This window comes from Chiloscyllium plagiosum, chromosome 17 (genome assembly GCF_004010195.1).
Source record: "Chiloscyllium plagiosum isolate BGI_BamShark_2017 chromosome 17, ASM401019v2, whole genome shotgun sequence".
NCBI classification, from domain to species: Eukaryota; Metazoa; Chordata; class Chondrichthyes; order Orectolobiformes; family Hemiscylliidae; genus Chiloscyllium; species Chiloscyllium plagiosum.
This window is the reverse complement of record NC_057726.1, coordinates 55,916,466-55,942,597: the sequence shown is the minus strand read 5'-3', so window position 1 is coordinate 55,942,597 and position 26,132 is coordinate 55,916,466. Positions and strand designations below refer to the sequence as shown.

The 26,132-nt window shown below is 39.6% G+C and overlaps 1 protein-coding gene across 2 annotated transcripts in view; it reads left to right on the top strand.

The window, feature by feature from the left end:
* The window catches only part of nup93 (nucleoporin 93), a 120,627-nt gene that overhangs the window by 73,358 nt on the left and 21,137 nt on the right, over positions 1–26,132 (top strand). Inside the window, exons 1-7 of one of the 2 annotated variants that reach the window (XM_043707164.1) lie at positions 100–498; positions 2,587–2,649; positions 17,032–17,160; positions 18,563–18,637; positions 20,085–20,177; positions 21,061–21,200; positions 21,446–21,578. In XM_043707164.1, coding sequence (XP_043563099.1) covers positions 17,041–17,160; positions 18,563–18,637; positions 20,085–20,177; positions 21,061–21,200; positions 21,446–21,578 — 561 coding nt within the window. In that variant the 5' untranslated portion in view covers positions 100–498; positions 2,587–2,649; positions 17,032–17,040. Of the gene's footprint in view, positions 1–99; positions 499–2,586; positions 2,650–17,031; positions 17,161–18,562; positions 18,638–20,084; positions 20,178–21,060; positions 21,201–21,445; positions 21,579–26,132 lie in introns of those variants that run through there. The other variant, XM_043707163.1, reaches the window with a different exon arrangement.

The following is a 26,132-nucleotide window of genomic DNA, read 5'->3' as shown; positions in this document are numbered from 1 at the left end:
CCCCCCCCCCACATCAAATTGATATGGTACAGTCCTTTAACAATAAAAAAAAATCCAGTGTAACCCTAAAATCATAGCACACATCAGAGCAGCCAGCTTCAGACTGCTTGGATGGTTATAGAATGCATGTTTTTCAGTGCTGTGGAATGGGTGAACTGCGGTGCATGCACTCCTGAAATAGACTCAGCTGATTTTCAGCTCCCTAGACACTGAGCTGCTTGTTATTTATGCTCCTGGACTGTTGACTGTATCAACAGTTCTAAGAATCTTTGTGCTCTTTTTGCTGTACAAGGGAATCTATAGCAATGAGATATACGTTACACAGTATCAGAAATTGATCAGGAGTATGAAGCATCCCAGAAAACCTTGAGTACTTTAGATATATTATTAAGTAGAGCATTGCAGTATATCTGAGCGAACAAACTCCATCAGGTGCATCCATTGAACCCATTTACATTCCTTTTCTTTATATATGTAAACAGCGGTCTCATTCTCCAGGTAAGGAAATTGATTTTTAAATGTATTTAGTTATGCTCTGACCATCGAAGAACCAATGTATGGCTAATTTAGGGTGGGGTCATGCTGCGCCTGAATTCGCAAGCTTCGTAATGCGTATGCTTATCAGTTTCCATTTTCAATTGTTCTGTTTCGTGAAGTTTACTCACTAATAAGTATAATGGGCTAATTGAATTAAGTATTTTTAAACTGCTTAACACTGGGACATATTCTTTTGAGAGCTTTTAAAAGCAATTCTTTGTCCGACCTTGTTCACAACTGGAAATGGCAGCTGTATGGATGCTAGACCAGTCGTGTTAATCCTGCTCCCTAATACACTTCAAGTGATCTGTTCACTTTCCCCCTGTTTCTCAGTCTTCCCCAATGGACAGAAGTAAACTGTACCGAAGGCTCAGACTGCTAATGCTGAATTTGCTCTCCTCTGTGGTCGCTTGTTTCTTATTTTTAGTACTGAACTATTTTCCCCAGTTTAGTAAATTAGGAAAGCTAACGGGAAGATGTTTCTTAAATTTGCCTAAGCTTTAAGTTCATCAGTGAAAATTCTAATTTTAACAGCACTCTGCAAAGAAATAGCTGTGTGAAATGCATCATCTCACTTTAATTATTGAGTTACAATATGCAAGGTTTGAACAGTTTCAGATGTTTTTATAATTTAGAAAAATCAAATGCAAATGTTTGGCAATTTTTTATTATAATCAAATGGACAATAACTTAGAGTTGATTAATCTTGGTGTCATTTAGTCATCTGCAAGAAATAATTGAATTGAATTTGTTCTCCATTTAGTTGGTTATAAATGTGAATTACAAAATATTACTGTTAGCGTATGGGTTTGTAAAATGGTCATTTAAAGCTTGTAATTAACTTTTATTTGCCTACATATGATTGTGCATTGTGACTGTCTTCTGTGTCTTGTCTGCACTCTTCCCTTTTGTTTTAAAATGTATCCATTCAAACATATTCTAATTATCCATTGTTTCAAAGGACTTGACTCTGAAGACATGGGTGTGTCAAGTAACTGCGTCATATATTGCCTGTTTGCAGTTTGAACCCATTTCTCCATTCTTGCTTCCAGTATATTAGGAAGATTAAGAAAGAAAAACTACCTCTGTATGAAGGAAGAACTAGAGTAGATAAATTTTTTTTGGAGAACATGCAATTATATTAATTATTAACCCAATACTTTTTTTTTTGCATTTCCACATTGCAATTTTCCTAGAAATGTACAAAACTGATAAAGATATGGAGCACTAAAGTTATTTTATCTGGTGCTTAATATTTTGAAATGGAAGAAGTGGTCATTTAAAATCACCATTTCCTTCAGTAAATTTAAATCCCACAATTTTGCAGTGTTATCCTTTATAATTGCTATTCAAAGCCATAAGTCATTGTCCAACAGACTTCTGAGATGGGGTGGGGTCTTTTGAATGATTGCTGCACCATTGAGCACATGCTGCAAAGAAATGGGGACAGTGAATGAAGACACCCTGCACAGTTTCGGGGTGAAAAACGACAAAGAAGAAGATAGATTTAATTAGAATTATTTTTCGCTTGTCATTGACAGTATATTTTCATGCAGGTTAAGGAGATGCCTGCAGAGAGAGAGAGGGGCTGTGGGAAACTGCCATTTCTCCTCATTTTTCCATAATAATATTTTGTGCATGCCAGAATGACTTTGTTACAAATATGAAGTGATAGATCAGAATATGTTGTCTAAATAGACTGAATTCACAACTCTCTGATATAAATTTAATGGTAAGCACCCCTGATTAAATTCTTAAGGTATTTCAGCATTCCTATTGGGCTACATTATCAAATAATAATGATTTAGCAGAATATAATTTTAAATTTTTCATCGTTGTGCAGAATGTGTACGAAATAGATTGTTCAAGGCGTTTGTGGATAACTGCTTTCAGCAGGTTGATCATATGCTATGGATTTTTTAAGACCTTTCTCTGGATTTACTAATTATGCAGACTGTGCAGCAATGTGCTGTTAGTTCATACCGTGGTGAAACCTAGTGTGACAGCATTTCAAGCACTGGCATTGATGTGACTTTCTTTACCCTCTAGGGTTTTCTGAAGAATGAGCGTGATAATGCACTGCTGTCAGCCATTGAAGAGTCCAGGAAGAGGGTAAATAAAATTTGGCTATAACATTTTAATACTGTATATTAAGGCGATCAGACTGCAAAATGCTACTTTGTTGGAATTGATCAACCTGTCAAAACAAAACAATTTGAGGCTACATATGTGCCATGTATGTTTTCAATTATTCTCGGCCTCTGATAAAATAACAATGTTTTGGCTTACATTCAAAAGATTAAGCTTGAATATCTTTCATAGTAATGTCAAAATAAACTTGATTTTGGTTTACTTTTGAATCAAAAGATTTGGCCCTTTTTTTTGCAAACTGAGCTATATTCTTGTGTTATGCAGTGTGCAACCATTTTGAAGATCTAAAACTGTACACAATGGCAGTGTTGGTAGAATGATAATGGATACATCCTATTACAGCAGCAGGATTGAAGATTTGAGTGTCTGCGGTTGGTGGCGCATGAGCTCACGGTCTAGTCTATGGCAGCAGCATTCAGTTCTGTATAAAGTCTCTAGGTGGCTCACCATATTGTACTTGAGCTGGCAAATGAAGTCCTTGCTGCATTGTAAATTGTTAATTCAACACAATTATACTGTTCATAAAATCATAAAGTAGAGAAGAGGCCCTTCAGTTGAATCTATGTACGTCACGTTCCTTTAAACTTTCTTCCTTACACTTTTAAAAGTATGCCTCTTTTCTCTTGAGCCTTCAACTAAGGGGAACAGCTCCTTTCAATCCACCTTGTCTATAATTTTATAACCTCCAATCACTACTTTAAAGAAAACAACCCAAGCTGATCAGGCTGTTCATAGATGAAATGCTCCATTCAGGTAACATCGTTGTTGTTGAAGTTGGTTGGGCCAAAGGCCTAGACATCTTCATTTAAGGGATGAATTCTGTTTCCTTTCACTAAATTTAATACATTGAGTCTGAAAATCTTTGGAGATATTCAAAACCACTTGTAATACAGTGTATGAAAGAGACAACAGGTTGGAACGTGGTAATGTTTGAAAGTGAATATTGCCACATTCTTTAACACTTCAGTTCAGTCTCTGTTAATAAAATTGTGAAATTTAAGTATGAAGTAAAGTTTAGTGAACTTTGCTGATTTTTAAACATTTAATAATTCAATGAAATCAAATTTAGCTGAATTTTGTTGTTTGATATTTTCATTTTCCAAATTATAGACACAGGATTTGAAATATCTTTAATGGCCTCATTTGTTACTGGCATGGCTGTGTTAAAGCAGAATATTTCTGATCCTTCCTCTCCAACAGCTGTCTTGCTCTTACTGGCATGCTTTGACTGGCACTTGTTAGCCTTTTGAAAGCTGAGTCAAGTTGTCATTCTTGTGTGCAGAGAAAATATTGATCCGCTGAGTGGCATCGTAACTAAGCCCAGTGTTTCCTTATTTCATGCATCCATGCAAGTGTACTTTCCAGCAGGGGTCGCCAGAGAGCTAAAAGCTATTGACTTGTCTTGAAGTCTTTCTCATTCCCGGTCTTTAAACATTTTCAAGTCAGTTGCAGAACTCTTGCTGCCATGACTAGGTTCAGTGTCAAAGATGCTAAAAATTTAAGATTTGTTTTTAATAAAAACCTGTTTGGCCTTTTTCAATTTGTCTCATTTATTTTGTCAGCACGTTTTTAGTAGAACACAACAATTTTGTGTTTCTTACCAATATTGCATCTTTCCTTGGACGTTGGGACCTTGAAGTCATGACCAAAAGGGTATTCCAAACCCATGCCAGACACCAGCAAGATCAGTGTAATCATCATCCAAGCCACAGCCTCCTGATTAGCCAGCACCTTGTTTGTGCTTATGGTCCTATTAAAGACTCTGGGTGAGCTCCCATTGCTGGCAGTCTAATTAGAGGATCAGCTGATTTGTGACCTCAGCAGCCCTATGGGGAGAGGTAGGTGCTGCTGAGACTGATTGACAACACCTTAGCTGCTTGAACACGCAGGAGCCCTCGCTGAGCTATACACAATTTTTTAAAAAAAAAAGAAAGTAAAGCAGGGTGGAGGAGAAACCCTATCAGTTGACTTGGCATCAGATACTATTGAGACCTTCTATAAATGCAGCCCCTTTACTTGGCACAAAATTAGAATAAGAAATAATGCTCAGTCAACCAACAGTGCACGTTCATTGAAATTATGCTGGCAGAGATCATAGAATTGGCTTTCCATAAAACAGTCAACTCCACTTTCCAGTCTTCATCCCATAACCTTAGATTTTTAATCAGTAAAGGAATCAACCTCCATCTAGAATGTACAGCCTCTGCCGAATTCTGCAGTGAATAATTATGCTGATTCACTACTGTTTGAGAGAAAAAAAATCCCCCTTGTCTCTGTTTTAAACGGGCAGTCCCATATTCTGAAATTATGCCCTGTGGCCCTAGATTCTCCCAAAGGGGAAACAACTCTTCTGTATCATCCCTATCAATTCTTCTAAAATCCAATGAGTACAGGCCCGACTTACTCCATCTCACCTCGTAAGAAAATTCCCCAGGTCAACCCAGTGAACCTCTCCTGAATTATCTCCAATACCAGTGTATCTTCCCTTGGATAAAGGAACCAGAACTGTTGACAATATTCTAGCTGTGATCTAACTAATGTCTTCTATAGTTTTAGCATGATATCCCTGTCTTATATTACATATGCATTTTATGCTACTTTAACATTTATATTAGCTTAACATATATGATTGGGGAAATACTGGCATCCATTATTAAAGAGGTAGTAACACGACATTTGGAAGATCATAATATAATCAGAGGCAACACATTTTATGAAGGGGTAATTGTTTGACAAGTTTATTGTAATTCTTTGAGGATGTAATATGCAGGCTGGATAGAGCAGCCAGTAACTGTTGTCAATTTGATTTGCAAAAGTAATTTGGTAAGGTTCCAGATAAAGGGTTACAGCATACATTGAGCTCAGCATGTTGTGGGTGATATGTTACTCTAGATGGAGGACTCAATAGAATACAGGAAGCAATTAGGGTAAACGTAGAGCATGCTGGAGAAACTCAGCAGATCTGGCAGTATCTGTGTTGAAAAATTGTTATAGTTTTAAGTCCGGTTAATGTAAGAATAGTTGTACTTTACCCAGATGCTGCAGACCTGTTGAGATGCTCAGCATTCTCCATGTTTGTTTCAGATTTCTGAAATCTGCAGAATTTGCTTTAGTACGTGAAATTGGAGTAAATGGGTTACTTTGAGGAAGGCAAGCTGTTAGTAATGATGAGCCAAAGTGTCCATGCTGGGCATCAACTATTTGATCTCCATTAATGACTTGGATAAAGGAACCTGATTGTATTCTAACCATATTTGCTAATGTTACGAAGATATGCAGCAGTACTTGTTGTGAGCTTATAAAGAGTCTGCAAAGAGATATAGATAGGTTAAGTGAATGGGAAAAAAATTGCCAGATGGCATATAATGTGGGCAAATGTGGTTAGTTATTCACTTTTTGGCAGGAAGAATAAGAAAGTAGAATATTATTTAACTGGAAACTATCACAGTGTTCTATAGATATGGGTGTCCTTGAACGTGAATCTCAAAAAGTCAGCATGTAGGTGAGTCATTAATGCGATGTTGGCCTTTATTAGGAGGAAGTGGAATATAAAAGTCTGGAAGTCCTGCAATATCTGTAAAGGGCAGTGTTGGGACTGAACTCTAGACTATCACGGGCAGTCTTTAGTCTCCTTACTTCTGACATGTATAATTGCATTGAAATCAGTTCAGAAAAGGTTCATTAGGTTGACTTGTAGGGAAAGGTTGAACAGGTTGATCCTTTACCTGTTGGAGTTTAGAAGAATGAAAGATCATCTTCATGAAACACACAATTCTGAGGAGGCTTGACAGGCTAAATGCTGAGAGCATTTTTTTTTCAGAAAAGTCTAGAACTAGGCGGGGCACAATTTAAAACAAAATAGTCATCCATTTAATGCTGAGATGAGAAGGTTTTCTTTGTGGATTTGGTGCTTGGAATTCTGTTCCCCAGTGAACAGTGGAACCTTCAATATGTTCAAGGTTGAATTGGATAGGTATTTAATTTACAGTGGAGTCCAGGGGTATGGGGGAAAAGTGTAAAAGTGGATGTTTAAAATCACGTTCAGATCAGCTGTCATTTTATTGAACGGTGGAGTGAGCTCAAAGGACTGAATGGTCCAAGCCTCCTCCTGCTAATCTTCTAATGTTACTGCATATAATTATTTTTTTTTAAAAAACCCGCATAAGTATCTAGGCAATGACTTTAAATTCTTTTTTGAAAGTTTAGATCAAAGGTACTTAACTAATCCCTCTATGTTAACATGTCCTTCTAAATACTAACACTGACAGTCACAACCTTCACCTGACAAATGGCTACATCCCTTCACCACCCATGGAATCATCCCTCAACAAAAAGTCCTGTTCTAAGAAATGGGGATTTTTTAATATTGTCTCAACAAATGTTGATGGGTTGTGATACAATGGATTAAAAGTGGGTTTTATTTATTTCAATTAAATGGAATATTTATTTTTAAAAATCACACAACACCAGGTTATAGTCCAACAGGTTTAATTGGAAGCACACTAGCTTTTGGAGCGACGTTCCTTCATCAGGTGACAATCACCTGATGAAGGAGCGTCGCTCCGAAAGCTAGTGTGCTTCCAATTAAACCTGTTGGACTATAACGTGGTATTGTGTGATTTTTAACTTTGTACACCCCAGTCCAACACCGGCATCTCCAAATCATGTTTATTTTTAAGCAGCTTATGAGCATGCGTGAACGGATAAGCAATAAAATATCAGATTAATTAACCAGAACTTTAGTGGGTGTTATATCCTTCATGTAGTAACTCTATACCATTGATCTGTAATCTGTCCTTATTACCATTTCAGATTCAGCACTTTTGCTGAACAATAAATTTGTGCTGTGTAAAATTTGGGAATAAAGGACACCCAATGGGCTGCACTGTTCCTTCATGAAGTTGAAATAAATTGTTTTTCAGTAGATCTGTGATGGCAGTGCTCAACTGTAGACTGATGTTAGATTTCCTGAAGCTGCACATCGTAAATCTCATCCTCCAGTAGAAGATGCATAGAGTATCACCGTTTTATGTCTTTAATAGATAACTGGAGACCGATGGGTATTGGAGTGGAAGTTAAAACAGAAAGGAATATATTTTTGCCATGCTCCACAAGATGTAAAAGAAAAGCTTTTATTCACCATGATTTCATCAATAAAAACAGAAAATGTAATTACCATGAATTGGCAGTAACTGCAGTGAGGGCAAGAGAGTTCATGGTTCAGACCGGTGATCTTTCTTTGGAATACCATCAGGTCAACATGGTGGCTCAGTGGTTAGCATTGCTGCCTCACAGGGACCCGGGTTCGATTCCAGCCTCAGGCGACTGTCTGTGTGGAGTTTGCACCTTCTCCCCGTGTCTGCATGGGTTTTCTCCGGGTGCTCCGGTTTCCTTCCACAGTCCAAAGATGTGTTGGTTGGGTGAATTGGCCATGCTAAATTGCCCATAGTGTTCAGGAATGTGCATAGGTCGGGGAATGGGTAGGATACTCTTCGGAGGGTCGGTGTGGACATATTGGGCCAAATGGCCTGTTTCCATCCTATGGGGATTCTGTGATGTGGTTTTGAAATAATTGAATGGAAGTCCAGTATCTTGCAGGTGAAAATTGTATGACAATCCAAGAGGCAATTAATGCAGTTGACCCAAAGTTTTAAGAAGATCTGGGGTGCCCTGTGATTGGCTTCAGAGTTCATGTGCTTGGGAGCAGTTTCAAAAGGTACTCGTGTAAATCTGATCTCCAATATTGTGATCATTGTTTCTCATTCATAAAGAGCTGGAGCTCATTGCTTTGTAAGTGCTTGAATTAGCTAGCCAGTCTTCAGATTTGATTCCAATGGGAATCTTTGTGATAACCCTGACAGTTTTAATTTAACCTGTTTTTCGAATCAACTTATCAGAGATACTCTTGAACTCTTGGGCAGGTGGGACCTGAACATGGGCCTCCCAGTCCAGGGATAGGGATGATACCATGCCACAAGAGGGTCATGATGATTCCTATAAGGAGGGTCGCTAATTAATGTCCTTCTGGAGCTTGTTAGTGAGTTCCCTTGGCAGCAGCCCTGCTATAACTTGTTACTTGAATCCTTTGTGGTACAATGGTAGTCTCCCTACCTTTTGAGTCAGGAGGCCTGGGTTCAAGTTCCACCTGCTCCAGAGGTGTGTAATAACATTTGTGAACAGATTGATTAGAAACATTGATTTAAAAAAAAACAGACCCAGTGACTGCTCCTGTTTTGCAGTTATGTTTATACATGGGTGTCCCTGGAGAGGGAGCATGCAATATCCATTAGTGTTCTTGATGTCTTTACAGCAAGGTGGGCACTACAGGGGATACAGTGCTTTACTTCCCACTCGAATTCCATTTTGGTTTAGTCCCTTCCTGCTCTCCTTAGCAGTTTCCCCCTCACTTTTGATGGCCTGCATTGCCCATAATTGCCTTTGCATGTAAACTTCTAATTGGCTGCACGGGTGATTATTAGTGATGGTTAATAATTAAAAACAAACAAAAATGTTTTGGTGGTGGGAAGTTGTTTGGTTTTGTGTGATAATACTTCCAGATCTTTTGAGGAAAAAAAGGAATATGAAGCTGACACAGTGGGTTCTTGTGGTGCAGTGGTGGTGTTCATACACCTGAATCAGGAAGCCTGGGTTCAAGTCCCACCTGCTCCTGCAGTGTGTAATAACGTCTGTAAACCAATTGATTTTAAAAAACTATTAAGCAGACCCAGCTATGGGTCTACAGAACTGTCTGTCCCACTCAGCGACTAGCTTGTGTATGCCATAAATAGTATCTCTATTTTGGTGTTCTACAAAAAAAATCCTTTCCAGTCAGGCTTCCTGAGTTATTACAGCCAATATTATTTGTATTGGAATCTGTTAGCGTCCCAATCCTAATTTAGCAGCTGTGGGTCTGCAGTGCAACTGTGATTGGAAGTCATGCCCTGATAACTGCAAAAAACAATCTTTCCCAAAAATGGGATTATTGGCTGTCGCCGAGTCACGTCTTTCAGGGTTTGACTTTTTTGAAAATGATTCAACTTGAACAACCTCCCATTATGTAGTTTAGCAGATGATGTAATTTTCACCGCAATTTAATTAGTGCCCTTCCTAATACTGTGAGCTGAATGCACACAGCTATGATGTTGAAAGGATATGTTAATATTGATTAGTGCTACTTCTCATTTTCTGCATGTTCATGGCCTATTGTAAGGATGAGCATTGTTGTCCTTTGGTTTACTTCCAAGTGTAGCCAGATTTTCAACTTGTTTTGAGTACCATCGGAAGGTTATGTGATCAATGGTACTCATTTTTACTTTTGAAAAGTCAAAAATAAAAGTTAGTCTTAGACGATGTGACACCACAGTGAAAGGTGTATACATAATAGTTGGGCTGGATATCATTTGTGATGGAGGGAGAGAGTCATGTTCAATTTGAAACATTTGATCAAGTATCCCCAGCTCTAGAAGGCTTGGGCTACAGGAAGAACTGAGATTGGGAAAACGCCAATCCTCAACAGCAATAGTCTCATTTTTCCCTTCAGGTTTTAATGACGAGGTGAGAATTTTACTCATTAGTGACAAGGTCCTTATTTCAAGTATTTATATCTCATCTGCATTCCCACCTTATTTATATGTAATTTGCAGTTGTCTCAGGGCGCTGGTGAGAAACTAGATGGCAGTAATTTTCAACTTGGAAAGTCAGACTGGTTACCTTCAAGATGCAGCTGACTGCTTGCCCTTCTGGATTTCCATCTTCAGCTTTGTTCAGCAGTATCTCCATGGCCATTGACTGTCTGTACTCTTTGTTCACAGAAGTCGGCCGTAGCAAATCGCCAGCCTTCCTACATCATTGTCTTGGATTAACTCGAGGCACTTCAGCATGTCACCACTGCATTTTGAAGCCCATGGGCACTCATCTTGCAGAGTTCCAGCCAGGCCACTCCACACACATGGCCATCTTGTGCACCTGAACAGGGCACATCGTAGCTGGCTTTCTTAGTAATCATTGACTCTGCACTTGGAAATTCTCATCATGTCTACCTTATCTTTTAGCACATTGCTGCTTCATTTCAGAACATAGAGGCTCACTATTTCTGCATTAACTTGCTTCTTAGCACAGGTAGAAAGGCAGCTGCCTTGTTGTGATTGATATCACCAAGTAGTCAAGAGAGTGACCATGTTGCTATATGGCACAGTCTTACATCGATATCACACTTACAACATGTGCCTGCTGCTTCCATAATAAATGCTCTGCATGTGCTTTAGCTAAAGGGGCATGACTGAAAGTTGTAAAGGAGTAGTCCTTAATTGAGTGATGGGGACTGTGATCATTTGAGGGTGTGGCTACACTCAGTTGAATTCCACCCAGGGGTTTTGCTGCTGTTAATGTGGTGTTTGATCTGATCAGGATCCTAATATTTTCTAGTCCATAGTTTGGGCCATGATCTGACCTGCGAATCAGGCCCAGTCAGTCTGAGGAGTATTAGAGTCGCCAGTCAGTGGTCAGTCAGGGCAGTCCCTCTGAGATGTCTCAGAGCTAAGCCATGGCCATTTGGTTTGGGTAGCACATGTCAGGAGGAATTATCGGGGTCAAGTCCATGCTTTGTAGCAGGAAGTAGGAAATTCAAGTGTGGGAATTAGTGTCGTTACACTCTGAAGTGGAGGCGATAATGACTGTGAAGTAGCAACTGCAAATATAAGATTGGCATGAAGGGTGGGTGGGGACTCTTGACTTGAAGGCGGAGATTGGGACTCGCACACAAGAATGCGACCTGGACAACATGCACTCTTCCACCAAATCCCAACCAAGCAACAAATGGAGGCAAGGGCCTATTACAAGGTGTTCAAGTTAACTTTGATATTGGTGTCTCCTTGTTAAAATTGCTAGGTCTTGGCAGTATTGTGAACGTAAGGGATGTGGGATGTAGGATGTATAATATCTGCTGCTGTCCAGAATGCTGTTCAGAGATGAGCAACATCTTACCACTATAACTTCTATCCTCAATGGGATGTGCGATCATCTGGTTCAACGGTGATATAGAATCTAGTTAACCAGGTCCTTAAGCTAAAATGACAGTCCGTCACACAGTGACTAAGCTGCATATATATTTCTAGAGATAAGAACTATCCCCATGCTGTCTGTGTGTCTTCAGAGGGCTTTTTTTTCCCTTGCCATCCTGCTGCATCTAGCTGGGGCGGAGACATGAAAGGTTTGGGTGAACAGCCCCATGGCATTTGTGGCTAGTGGACACTGAGAATGTTCTGTACAGATGCAGGCTTAGTTTCCTTGGTGACTTCTACAGGATTGGGGTTTGCAGTTAGGGTTCACATGGAGAGATGTGACTCATCTAGAATGTTCTGAGAAAAGGCTTCTGGAAAGGGCCTGTGTGAGCTTCCTACTCTGTCCTAGTGTCTGCTAAAATCACCTTAGCTCAAGATAAAGGGCCACCTAGAATGTGGTTAAAGTCCCTCGTCGCCCCTTTCAACTTGCTGTTGATGCTGAGTACCATTGATTAGAGCAATGGAATGCAGTTCTGTGTACAGAGGAACCTCAGTTTTCTGAAGGACAGGGGAAGGGAGTATTTCATTCAGTTAATCAAATGCCAGATAACCTAGCCACGCATCGGGACCTTGTGATCTTGTTCGGATAATCTGAAATTTGGTTAATCGAATGCCGAATAATCAAGGTTCCTCTGTACATTTCTGGCAGCCATTACGCATTTTGCAGGACCTGACTTGACATGGCAGCTACCACCCTTTATAGAGATGTTAGGATATATGCTTGCCTGGTTGGTACCAGTCAGTTTGGTACTGATAACATTGGTGGACTCCTCCAGACTTTGGTGTCAGGATCAGAGTGGTGCTGGAATAGCACAGCAGGTCAGGCAGCATCTGAGGAGCAGGGAAATCAACGTTTCGGGCAAAGGCCCTTCATCAGAAACTCCTGATGAAGGACTTTTGCCTGACCTGTGCTTTTCCACCACCACTCTAATCTTGACTCTAATCTCCAGCATCTGCAGTACCCACTTCCTCCAGACATTGGTCCAGTTTACAGAATATCTCCAACAAACCTGCCTGCTGTACCTGTGACAATCTGTCTGCACACTTGCACAAAGTCATTAAAGACTACTGCCACAGGACATTGATGGCCTGGGCCTGAGCAAGTGCCTGACCTCCAGCGTCAATGTAACCCTCCAGCTGCAGGACCAAGCCAGAGGTGTGCTCACCAGAACCTGCCCCCGAATCCAACTCGGCCAGGGACCTCAGCGAGTTGAACGTATCTGAACTAATGGAGGCTGCAGGATCTGTTGCTGTTTTCTCTGAGGTGGAAGAGAAACTGATGGGAGTAAGGAGCTAGCTTCTTTGTGGTTGAAGCTGTGCTAGCACCTGCACAAGAGAACAGAGGGCACTCACCTATGCAAGAGAATAAGGGAAGAGAAAATAGTGGTCCTGATCCACTTCAGGGATTTCCTTGTGGAGGGTGAGGATGCTAATATCACCCAGCCTACTCTCTCCACTCTATAGTGCAGCATTGCCTCCTGGAATGAGAAGAGAAGAGGAATTGAGTGAAATGAAAGTGGCTGAAAGAGTAGTTCATGATAATGCAACAGCAGGAACGGTGATGAGTTGTTGCCAGTGAGTGTGTAGGAAGTATAGCAGCAACAAACGAGAACGCTGGCAAAACTCCGCCTGTCTGACAGAATCTTTGGGGAGAATGTTTTAACATTTCCAGTGTTGAGGTACAACAGAGTGGCTGAGGTAGGTGAGAGCTGTAAAATGGAGATGCTACATGCAATTATGAGCAGCAAACTGTTCACCTTAGATGGGAAGTGTGTGCAGTGACCGTGCTTTAATGAATGTGAAACGGCAGAGAGGATGGTGGCATTTACACTTGGAGAACACAGAAAGTCAGTGATCCTTTTTAGACATTGCTGGGTGTTCTTTCACTGTAGAGACTGCATTTACTAGAGTGGCTGGCTATCTCCAAGCTGAGCGAGTTTGGTGTAGGTTTCTTTGGAAGTCTGGAGGAGAAGGTATGGCTCTCCTCTCCACCACCTAGTCCAGCAAGGACTCCGGGTCCCGGTTGGCAAAGCATGGTGTCAACTTGCCCTTTCGCAGCCACACTCCTGCTAATAATGTTAGAGTAGCATAGTATGTGAAGGCCAGTTCCTGCTTGCAGTGGCTAAATGCTGTGGAGCTGGGTTTTCAAAATGGCTGTCACAATGTGAACACAGAAAGATGCCAGCAGTGGTGAGAGCTCTCACGACAATGACTACACAATTGAAAGTGGAGCCTTGATGAGTAAAGAACGAGATGGCCACTGAAATATTAAATGACTAGAGGCCATGAGAGGACATTTTTCATACAGCTCTCTGAAAATGACACTTAGCAAAACAAAAGAGACAGTTTAGACTATTGTATGTTTCTCCCTCTACAGAAATGTTGAATATTTCCAGGGCTGTAATGTGTGTCCTTCAGAGTTTTGCATTGGTTATGTCTGTAATGGTAACTGAACTTTGTCAATAGCGGAGTATTTGAGAGCAACACCAAATAAAATGTAACAATTCTATTGAATATTAAAGTTATTGGAATATTCATAATGGGCAATTCATAAGAACACCAGTTTTGCATAGAAATATGGTGGCATCATGCTGATCAAAACTCCAACAGGCTTTGAACCTAATTTTCTCCAAGTTAGAAAGCAAGTTGATCAGTAAAATACTGTTAGAAGTGCAAGAATAAAAATCAGGCATTCCTGTTGAATTGTCAATTTGGTGTCAAGGTTGGTTGACTATTTTACTTTTAATATTTCTAATTGATCTTTAAAGATGTGCAGAACAATTTGAGGTTTAAATGGAACAATTCATTCACCACCTGCAGGACCACTAACCACATATATTTGCTAAGACAGCAATTAAATAACTTTATAAAATCCATTTGGAGAGCCTGCGTTTATAATTCTCTGTATTGACATGCAGTCTGGTTCATCTAATTTAGAGACAAAGTTTGTTTTGGGTATCAGATTGAAATGTGGCCACAAATCATCTCCATGCTAAAGTATGAACTAATTTGAGTTAAATTTTGATTTTAATATGAAATCCAGGGTTTTGACATTGTCACTAAAATGTTAAATAGTATACTTTAGGCATTTAAAATTTTTGTTGTTCTTTTGAGATGATGTGAGCATCATCGGCAAAGACCGTATTTATCACCCTTTATAACAGAGTGGCTTGGAGTTGAACGTTGACCATAATGCTGCTGTTCCAGACCTAGGACAGACAGGACAAGGATAGCAGATTTCCTTCCCTAAAGGATAGTGAACTAAATGGGTTGTAATAATCATTTATAGTTCCATTACTGAGACTAGGTTTCAAAACCAGATTTATTAGCTGCCATGGTGGCATTTGAATCCCTGTTCTCAGAGTATTAACCTAGCCCTCTGAGTCACTAGTCTAGTTGTATTATCACTACACTACCATCTCCCTGAGAAGGGTGCTGTTTCTTTTTTTTAATGGATCATATAGTTAAAAGGGTGCTCCCAGCACTCCTCACACATATATGTACCCTTTGGTATTAGTCACAAATGTTTGTAGGATTGAAGCTCATATTGTCAAGAATCCTTGCTTTCTGATACTGACGGTAACAGTGCTTGGTGTGTGGAAACTGGTTTGTGAATAAATTAACATTTAAATTGAATAAAAACCAAAAGAATTGTGGATGCTCTAAATCAGAAAAAAAAACAGAAATTTCTGCAAAAACTCAGCAGATCTGGCTGCATCTGTAGAGAGAAATTGGAGTTGAGGTCAAGTGACCCTTCCTCAGAACATTTAAGTTGAAGTTTTGTGTCCTGGAATCATTAATCCAACTGTAAAAATTAGTTTATTGATCACATAAATTAAAATTTGATGTAGCGTCTGGTTTGTTGGGTTAAATTATGTTTACTGCACAACTTTAATATGAATAGATCACAGCAGTGGAGAAATCCAAAATGCTCACCACAAGTTGTTTCTTGACTCAACCAGGTTAGAACTGTAGACTTTTATCATATTTTATAATGTATCTCTGAATTCTAATTCTACTATTCAGATTAGCATCCCTGTACTAAAACTGTAGCTTTCAAACCAGAAAATAGCAGAAATTGAGAATTGCAAATGAAGTAAAATGAATGGAAAGTAAAATGTGCTGAATTTGTGATTTTTTTAAAAAAACATAACTACTTGGTTTGGTAAAGGAATAATCAGTTTTTGCTGCACTATTTGGGTATTTTCACTACTGATGCAATCTATGCAGAATTTTCTCTACAATAACCAGAGAGAGAGAAGTTAGGGCGTATTTGATGTAAATGGATAACAGCTCGGTTTTTCTATCAAATTTGGAGGATAGCAGGTGTGCAAAACCTATTGGCCAACTAAATTAAATAAAATAGAACAGTTGTAAGAAAACCCCTGGCTGTGATTTATATTTTTGAAGTTTGTAGAAGCATGGGTGAATGGAAAAGCTCAAAAAAATCTTTTTGAGCATTATGACGGTGTACTGGTATTTTCTTCAATGAACTCATTCTGCTTTGAGATAAAAAGAAATGCTAAGAGGAAATATCTTGTTAAAACTCATAGATCAAAATATTTGTTAGTGTAAAAAGAGAAATATTTGTTTTTGAATGACTGGATTCAATATTTAGCCCATCTAGCTCACCCTGCCTTCCTGAAGAATCCGCAATCTTGCTGCATCCAACTGCCTCTTTAATTACTCCAGGCTTTTACATTACTACTGTCTCCCGAAAGTTATTCTGTATTCTGATTGTGAAGACGTACTTCCCAGGAGGTTGGGAACAGGAGTAGGCTGTTCAGTCCCTCAAGCCTGCTTCACCATTCAACTAGATTTTCACTGTCCGATCAATGACTAATTTTTCTGACATGCCAGCAAGGTTACTGATGGTAGTTAAATGTGTCCCAATGAGGTTATCATTGAACCAAAACATTCATTCAAACAGATTTATTTTAAAATCCAACTTTGAAATTTGATACTGCATTGCTATTATGTTTTAATTCTGTAGGTCTTCTAAATTGTTATGTTTATGGTTTTTAGATTTTTATGAAGCGGACAACATTGGTCTGGTTCTCACTTCATTTCAGGAGTTTGAACGTCTCAATCTTGCAGGTTAAATGTACTTGCACAGATTTCCAACTTCCGTGAAAAATAACTTCCTACGATTGAGTATTATTCTGCTGCAATTTCTCATAAATTGTGCTTAAAGGTTGGAAAATCATAAGTGGAAATTGGGTTTTACTGTTCAAGTTTAACTTGAAATCACACCTGTAGGTTGACTGCATATATATTTTGACAGACGTTTGCAATGGCAGAGAAGTATCACTGGGAGTCCATGCTGGTGGAATGGGAACATGAGAAACAGAAGATCCTCCATACACTTCTGACATCAGGGGAGGATGCTCTTGACTTCACTCAGGAAGCAGAGGTAAGTTGAGAGGTAGCTTGAGAAATTTAGGACGTAAAGTAAGAGATGCTTTTAATTCCACACTAAGAGTCATGATTTTGTTTACTTATTTATTCCTACATGGGATGAGGGCATTCATCTGGCTGGGCCTATTCCTAATTGCCTGGGCGAAGGTGGTGGCTAGCTGCCGCCTTGAATTGCTGTAGTTCTTTGGATATAGATATACCTACTATGTTGTTAAGAAAGGAGTTTCCATGATTTTGACCCAATGACTGTGAAGAAACGTTGATGTAGTTCAAAATCGAAGCTGTTTGCTGATGGTATCCGCTGTGCGTTGATAGTGGAAGTAATGAGCTGGAATGTTTGCGGATCGGATGCCAATCAAGCAGATGGTTTGGTCCTTGGTGGTGTTATTGGAGTTGCATCCAACCAGACAAGATGAGAATATTCCATCACACTCCTGACTTGTGCCTTGTCGATGGTGGAAAAGCACTGGGAGATTGGCGATAAGTTACTTGTTGCAAAATTCCTACTCTCTGAGCCATTCTTCTCATTTTTGATAATCTTCAGGTATACTTTTAAACAATTTATTGTGATAAAGTATTTTGTCCCCGAAGCTGTGTCGTTTTGCTTTTATGATACATCCACACAAAAATGAAGATAGGCAAGAAAATCTCATTTACGATATATTGAAAATAATGCATCTAGCTAACTCTTTGCATCTGTTATGTCAAAATTGAATTGATATTAATAATACATTTGTGTGCAAATCCTTCACGTAAAATTGTAACAAAGGTATTTACCTCTTCTTTTCACATTGAATTTGTTTAAGCAGCTAAAATGCTAATTAAGCAAATCCTTCCTAATAAGAGTAAATAAAGGTAGCAGTGAACTGTAGACATCACATCAATTCCCTGCTTGTGACGAGCAAGCTGGTATCTCCTGCGGCCACCACTAAATTGCTATAGTGGATGACGCTATGTTCTGGCTATGAAAGGAAAGATAATTGCCCAACATCCTGTACCTCTGTTGCCTATCAAGTGACCTTTTGTTAACAAATGTGTGGATGTTAGGTGATGTTTTGAGCTAAGTTGCAGTGTCTTGTATCTTGCATCTTACAGTTTATGTAAACATGAAGCGTGGATCAGTTTTCATGCTTTTGCTCATTTCTGTGAGATTTGCCTCAAAGATTACTTAGATTTGGAGAGGAGCAATGACGGTCAACAATAAAAGGTGATGACCTACAAGAGCAGTGTAGTGATACATTATTGCTAATCTTAGAAAAGGCTCTCATTTATTAATCCAAAATTAAGAGGACAGAATAAGAATTCATTCATTTAAAAAAAAATGTTTCTGGTTGGTGATGAAAAACTTGTTTTGCTTTAGTAAAGCTTTGTTTATGTTTCTTATTTTTTATTAACAGCCAAGTTTTGTCAGTGAAATGGGACCACCAGGACGGAGTGCAATGGACAGTGTGGAAGTGGCATATGCACGGCAGGTGTGTATACGTTATTTATATGTGCAAATATTCACTTTTAATGTCAGGAACATGTTTGAAGGTTCGCACTAGTCTTTGCTAAAAGGAAAGTTTGCAATTAACTTAGTAATTTTCACATGGTTTAAATTTGTCTTGAGATATGTCTACAGATGTTTCTTCAGATGCATGTAGTCTTTTCAGATCCAGTGTGATATGTGCTAAACTTTAAAAAGTGGCCTAGGACGTTGTAAGAAATACGTTTGGAAAAAAGCAAACGTTTTGTAGAAAATGCAGTGAATGTTTGAAATACAAGTTCAAGGTAGAAGGTGAACCATCAAAACACTTTTTTTAAAAGCAAAGTGATTGCTTTCAAGATTTACTAAAACATATCACTGAGTGCAGAGCTTTATTAATCCACTAAATATAAAATTAGCTTTTCAAGGTCTAAGAGATTGATCAGCAAAATTCATGACGCGGTACACTATTTTTAAAAACTCTATCTCACCTTATTCAACAAGGCGTACTTTATGATTTGTTAAAAAGAAACTTTGCATAGTGGAGAAGTGTCAAATCAATGATTTGAAAGTGTTTCCAATTGTGGGGACTGCATTGGTGCACCCTGTTTAGAAAGGAGGATGCACTGACAGAAGCTTCTGGATTTCTGTCATTAACTGTGCATGATTAGATTAGATTAGATTTCCTACAGTGTGGAAGCAGGCCCTTCAGCCCAACCAGTCCACACTGACCCTCCGAAGAGTAACCCACCCAGACCCATTTCCCTCTGTCAAATGCACCTAACACAATGGGCACTTTAGCATGGCCAATTTACCTGCCTGCACATCTTTGAACTGTGGGAGGAAACCGGAGCACCTGGAGGAAACCCACGCAGACACTGGGAGAATGTCAGTGTGGAGTTTGCACAATCACCCAAGGCTAGAATTGAACCTGGGACCCTGGTGCTGTGAGGCAGCGGTGCTAACCACTGAGCCACTGTGCCGCTGATTCTATTAATACTAGTAAACATTGATAATTTCACTGTCACTACAAATGCATTCAAGAGGTGATAGCTTTGTGATATTATCATGGACTATTAATATGGAAACCCAGATTTAAATCTCACTGTGACAGATGGTGAAATTTGAATTCAATAAAAGTGAGAATACAACGATGATCATGAAACCTGGAAAAAGTCAGGAAGGTGACTGTTGTTCTTACTTGTCTGGCCTTTGTGTGATTCCAGATCAATACCAATGTGGTTGACTCTTAACTGGCCTGTGGGTATTTAGGGATGGGCCTGGTCAGCGATGTCCACATGCTGTAAATGAACAGAAAAAAAATCCAGGCTAAAATATAATCTGCAGCTATAAACAGTGTGTAATTCTGTACGTTTTAAATGTAAAAATAAACAAAATTCACCCGCCTTAAAACTGCATTTAAACATGTGGAAAAATTCTTTTGCTTATTGTAGATCTATATATATAATGAGAAAGTGGTGAATGGACATCTACAACCAAACTTAGGAGACCTTTGCAGCACTGTAGCTGAATCTTTGGATGACAAGGTACCCAAATATAAAACTTTAAGCTATCATATTAATTTACATTTTGCGATTCATAGTTAAACAATACCCACAAATTGGCTTGCTTTAAGCAGTCGTAGATTTCCAAACTTTATTATTCATGTTTTTAAAGATTGGTGTCACTGAGACTTCGAGATAATAGATCTTTTCCAAACCTGAAGGAATGCAGTAGCTTTATTGCACTTCCTTTCATATGATTCATTACAACCTCAGAATCTTTTAACCTTTTAGAGACTGCTTGATTTAGCTTACAATTGTGCTGTTTGAGTTATTCACCCTCTCTGCAATGTCTTGGACCTTAAGACCTTTTATTCCATTAAAAGCATAACCTGTATAAATATAAGCTCTTGAAATAGCTTGTTTGTGTTTTGGTTACACAAGTCCACTTAATGGCTCAGAGTTCCAACCGTGGAATGAATTTGTGTTTGAATTTTGTTGCATCTTAGATAGTGAAGACAGAATAATCCCATTACCAACCCTTTGTACCATTGTATCCTAGTTGTTGATTTAAGAGGTTGCTATTCTTCCCCTTTGCTTAGAGAATAAAATCAAATGCTATGTAAAGGAGTTTAAAAAGTTATAAAAATAGATTTTAAAACCTGGGACTGGGGAAGGTATTATTTTGCCTGTTCTTGAAATTGATTTTTTCTGTAATTGTGCAACATTGCAAAAATCTGGGCATGTAATGAAAAACATCTTTTGGGTATGATATACATAATTCAATACAAACACCTGCTAGGATAATATAAAGTTTCCAGGAAGAAATGATGATACATTCTTGGAAAATAATGTATCTGCCTCAAGCTCATTATTTCTGAAGCGATCAAAGACTTTGGTACTCATTTGACTACTTTCTTGATTGCAGAATGTTTCTGAACTGTGGGCGATGGTGAAGCAAATGACTGATGTGCTGTTGGTACCTGCTGCTGATGCACTGAAGAGCCGGACCAGTTTGGAAATGCAAATGGCGTTTGTACGGCAGGCCCTAAATTTTCTGGAGCAGAGGTGAGAGAGAGCATATTGAGGAATGGTTAACATCTTGTTGCTAATTTGACATGTGCCTGTTTATGTTATCTCTTAGGATTACTAATTAGAAGCAGTTCTAAGAACTATTTTGTAGTTGTTGATTATTAATTTGTGACAAACTAGCTTAATTTGATTACTCTTTCTCTAAGGTCTTATGAAAGAGTTGGAACTTAAGCTTCAGTGCCACCCGTTGCCTGACTTATTTTCTTTGTTCCCATTGATAGCTACAAGAATTATGTAATGGCAACTGTCTATGGAAACCTGCACCAGGCTCAATTAGGTGGTGTACCCGGAACTTACCAACTAGTCCGTAGCTTTCTTAATATTAAACTGCCAGCTCCCTTGCAAGGGCTTCAGGTATTTATTCTCAAATGGTAATCCTTTCTGTATTTTGTTCAGTATTAAAACATAACCAGAAATCATGCATTTTAAGGTTCAAGATTTTTTAAATTTCCGAATCATTTTCCTTTTATTTGTTGCTGATGATAAAAGATCTTATGATAAAATATTTTAAGATAGCAGCAGAGTATCAAAGTTCATGCCTGGGGTTCGTCTGCCTTTCTTTTTTCTTTCTTCCCACACTTTCTTTTTACTTTTGCCTTTCTTGGCTGTTTCGGTCTCTTTCCCAGAGTGTCGGCAGTGGCAGGTTCCTTTGCTAAAATGACGGTCCTAGGAGGCAGTAGTGGCTGCAATGTAAGCCAAAATGAAGCACTGGTGGCTTTGGTGTTGGGTTTGAGCCCAGTTTGGGACACTGCGTCTTCAGCTGTGGCTGTATTGCCGCGATCGGCCCACCACGGACTCATGACAGCAATCACGTCAGTGGGTTCAAGATGGCGCCGATGAAAGCTGACATGGTTACAGCACGGTGGCGAGGCTCCAGGATATGGCGAGGCTCCAGGATATGGCATGGCCCAGCTACCTGACTGCTGAGGTGGCAGCATGTGGGAACTTGGAACACCTGATTTGAGGGATAGGCTTTGTAGCTTTGTTGTTCTGGTGACGAAGACTCCTGCCAGAGGCAAGGGAGTGATCTGGACGTTTCCTTTTTCTCTTGGATGTTTCTTTTATTTCTGCTTGTGTTTTTAATCCCGTCTTTTGTATACTAAGATGGTGCTAGAGAATGGCGATTTGACGCTTTTGTCACTGTACTCAGGTGCACATGACAATAACATCTAAATTTAAAGATCTTTAGGATATTCGTAAGCATCTGTGACATAGACTTAATATAAAAATAGAGATTGCTGCTGATGGTTCTGCAAGCTACATGAGTGTGATGGCCATTACCACTTCCAGTTAGTGCACATTTTTGGCTGGAGGATGAATCCATTAGAGTCATACAGTCATACAGCATGGAAACAGACCTTTCAGTCCAAACAGTCCATGCCGACCATGTTCCCAAACTAAACTAGTCCAACCTGCCGGAGATTGGCCCATATCCCTCCAAATCTTCCTTATTCGTGTACTTACCCAAATGTCTTTTAAACTTTGGACCTGCATCAACCATTTTCTCTGACAATTCATTCTATACACTAACCACTCTGTGTTATAAAAACATGTTGCCCCTTGTGTCCTTTTTAAATCTTTCTCCTCATAATATGCCCTCTAGTTTTGAACTCCTTTTTCACCCTAGGGCAAAGACCCTTGTCATTCACTTTATCTATGCCTCTCATGACCTTATAAGCCTCAATAAGGTCACTCCTCAACCTGTTATGCTCCAGTGAAAAAGGCTCCAGCCTTTCCAGTCTATTTTTTTAATATCCTGAACCTTCCATTCCCAGAAACATCCTTAGAAATCTTTTCTGAACTCTCACCAGAATAGGCATCACTATCCTCAACATGACGTCCCAACTCCTATACTCAAAGGTCAGATCAATGAAGGCAAACACTTTAACCACCCTACCGACCAGTGCCAAAAATTTAAAGAATGATGTATCTAAACCCCTGGGTCTCTCTGTTCACCAACATTGCCCAGGGCCCTACAATTAAGTCCTGTCCTTGTTTATTTTACCAAAATGCAATACCTTGCATTTATCCAAATTAAGCTCCCATCTGCCACTGCTGAGCCAATTGACCCAATTAATTAAGATCTCTTTGTAATCTTAGATAACCTTCCTCACTGTTCGCTGTACCACCAATTTTTACTAACCATGCCACCTATATTCATATCCAAGTAATTTACATAAATGAAGAACAAAAGTGGACCCAGTACTGATCCCTGTGGAACCTCACTGGTCACAGGCCTGCAATCTGAACAAAATCCTCCCCCACCCTCTGCCTCCTACCAAAAGCCAATTTTGTATCCAATTGGCAAGCTCGCCCTGAAACCCATGTGATCTAACTTTACTAATTAGTCTCCAATGCGGAACTTTGTCAAAGGCTTTACTAAAATCCAAGCAGACTATATCTATTGCTCTACCGTCCTCAATCTTCTTGGTTACTGCCTTAAAAACCTCAAATCAAGTTTGTGAAACAATTACCCCCTCACAAAGCCATGCTGACTATCCCTAATCTCTCTCCATACCTCAATTAGTTTTCGACTAATCTCTCTGATTCCCTTAAGTACCTTGACTACACTCCTTACTATGCTTCCTCTGAGAACTCTATTTCATTTGTCCAGTTTCTCTGCTGCATCTGTTCTGGCAATGCCATCTTCCATAGCAGTACCTCAAAAAGCTTCTATTTTTCTTTTAACCAAGGATTTATTTCAGTGCGGTTGATAAGGGCTTTGATCATGGTCTTTTGATTTCCTTTCTGCTCTCTTTCTTACCCTCCCCCCCCCCCCCCCCCCCCCCCCCAAAAATACAGGAGTAACCCTTCTCTTCCTCACTTCCCACTCCACCAATCTGTACATTCAGTGGATTGTCATTTGCACCCCTTCCCAGCATGATGGCACTCAGATACACACCTTGCCCTTTGCAGTAGTTTCATGAGGCAGTCCCGTCCAAGATACCCAGCCCATTCCTTAAACGCCTGCAATGATCTCCTGTCCCACTCCCAATCACAGCACCTTCCAGTGCAAATTGAGTTGTTGCAGCTGCTGTTCTAGCACTTTTGTCAATATTTGGGGTCTTGGGGCTGAGAAGTGGCAGATGGAGTTTAATTCAGATAAATGCAAGGTGCTGCATTTTGGGAAAGCAAATCTTAACAGGACTCCTACACTTACTGGTAAGGTCCTAGGGACTGTTGCTGAACAAAGAGACCTTGGAGTGCAGGTTCATAGCTCCTTGATCAGAAAAGATTAACAAGGATGTTGCCAGAGTTGGAGGTTTTGAGCTATAGGGAGAGGTTGAATAGGCTGGGGCTATTTTCCCTGGAGTGTCGGAGGCTAAAGGGTGATCTTAGAGGTTTATAAAGTCATGAGGAGTATGGATAGGATAAATAGACAGACAAAGTCTCTTCCCTGGGATAGTGGAGTCCAGAATGAGAGGGCATAAGTTTAGATTGAGTGGGGAAAGATATAAAAGAGACCTGAGGGGCAATTTTTTCATACAGAGGGTGGTACGTGTATGGAATGAGCTGCCGGAGGAAGTAGTGGAGGCTGGTACTATTGTAACATTTAAAAGGCATCTGGATGGGTATATGAATAGGAAGAGTTTAGAGGGATATGGGCTGGGTGCTGGCAGGTGGGACTCGAATGGGTTGGGATATCTAGTCGGCACAGACAAGTTGGACCGAAGCATCTGTTTCCGTGCTGTACATCTCTATGACTACTCAGGATTTCAAATATCCCATCCAGTTGGAATAACCATTTACTTATCTTAAATTATAAATTTAAATTATAGGCAATCCTGAACTGCCATTCCTGATAGATCTGTACACTGGGGACACCATCCGTTGGGTGGCTGTTTTTAGGAATACTTGAATTCAGCCCACAAGGGAGACCTTGAGAATCCAGTCACTTATTGTAATTTACTGCCTCACTTACACTTTGTCATCATTGACTCTGCTTCCTTTGCTGTTCAAGTTAAGTTCAAAGTAAGCTTGAAGATGCGCACCTCCTTATTACAGATGCACAAGCACCCCTTTGTCATTTTATCCCTTTTGTTTTCCCACCCCCCCACCCCCCCCTGCCCACATTTGCTTAAACCAGTTTCAGCTCTTAAAATTTTCCAGTTCTGCCAAAATGACATCTGAAACATTGACTTTGGTCCTGTGTCCATAGACAATATATAACCAGTTTTAAAAAATTTGCTTCTATCCTGTGATGCTTTTAAGTATTCAAGTTTTTAAACACACACAAACTGAAATAATTGTTGTGTATTTGAATTAATTTGAGGTTGAAGAGAATTTGAGTCTGCATTGGGGTTACTTGACACACTTAACATTTAATACAGTGATACAAGAATCTGTGAAGATGGAATTGCACCATATAAGCAAAGTCTAGATTAGAGTGGTGCTCAAAGCACAGCAGGTCAGGCAGCATCCGAGGAGCAGGAAAATCGACGTTTTGGGCAAAAGCCCTTCATCAGGAATAGAGGCAGGGTGCCTGCAGAGTGGAAGATAAATGAGAGGGGGTTGGGGGTGGGGAGAAAGTAGCATAAAGTACAATAGGTGAATGGCGGTGGGGAATGGAGGTGATAGGTCAGAGAGGAGGGTGGAGTGGATAGGTGGAAAGGAGGATGGGGAGGTAGGACAGGTCATTGGAACGGTGCTGAGCTGGAAAGCTGAGCCAGTTTTATATAGATATTTTTATTAGAAATTTAACATTTTTACAAGTTTACAAAAATAAAAAAAACTCTCAGATATAAACATTGATATACAATTAGCTCAAATATACAATAGCCAAAATTTAACAAAAAAACAAAACAAAAAAAAAACCCGAAAAAAAGAAAAAAAAACAAACACAACTCAACTATCTACTAATCTAACCTACAACTAACCAGAGTGTATATTTAAGTCTCTTACATGCTC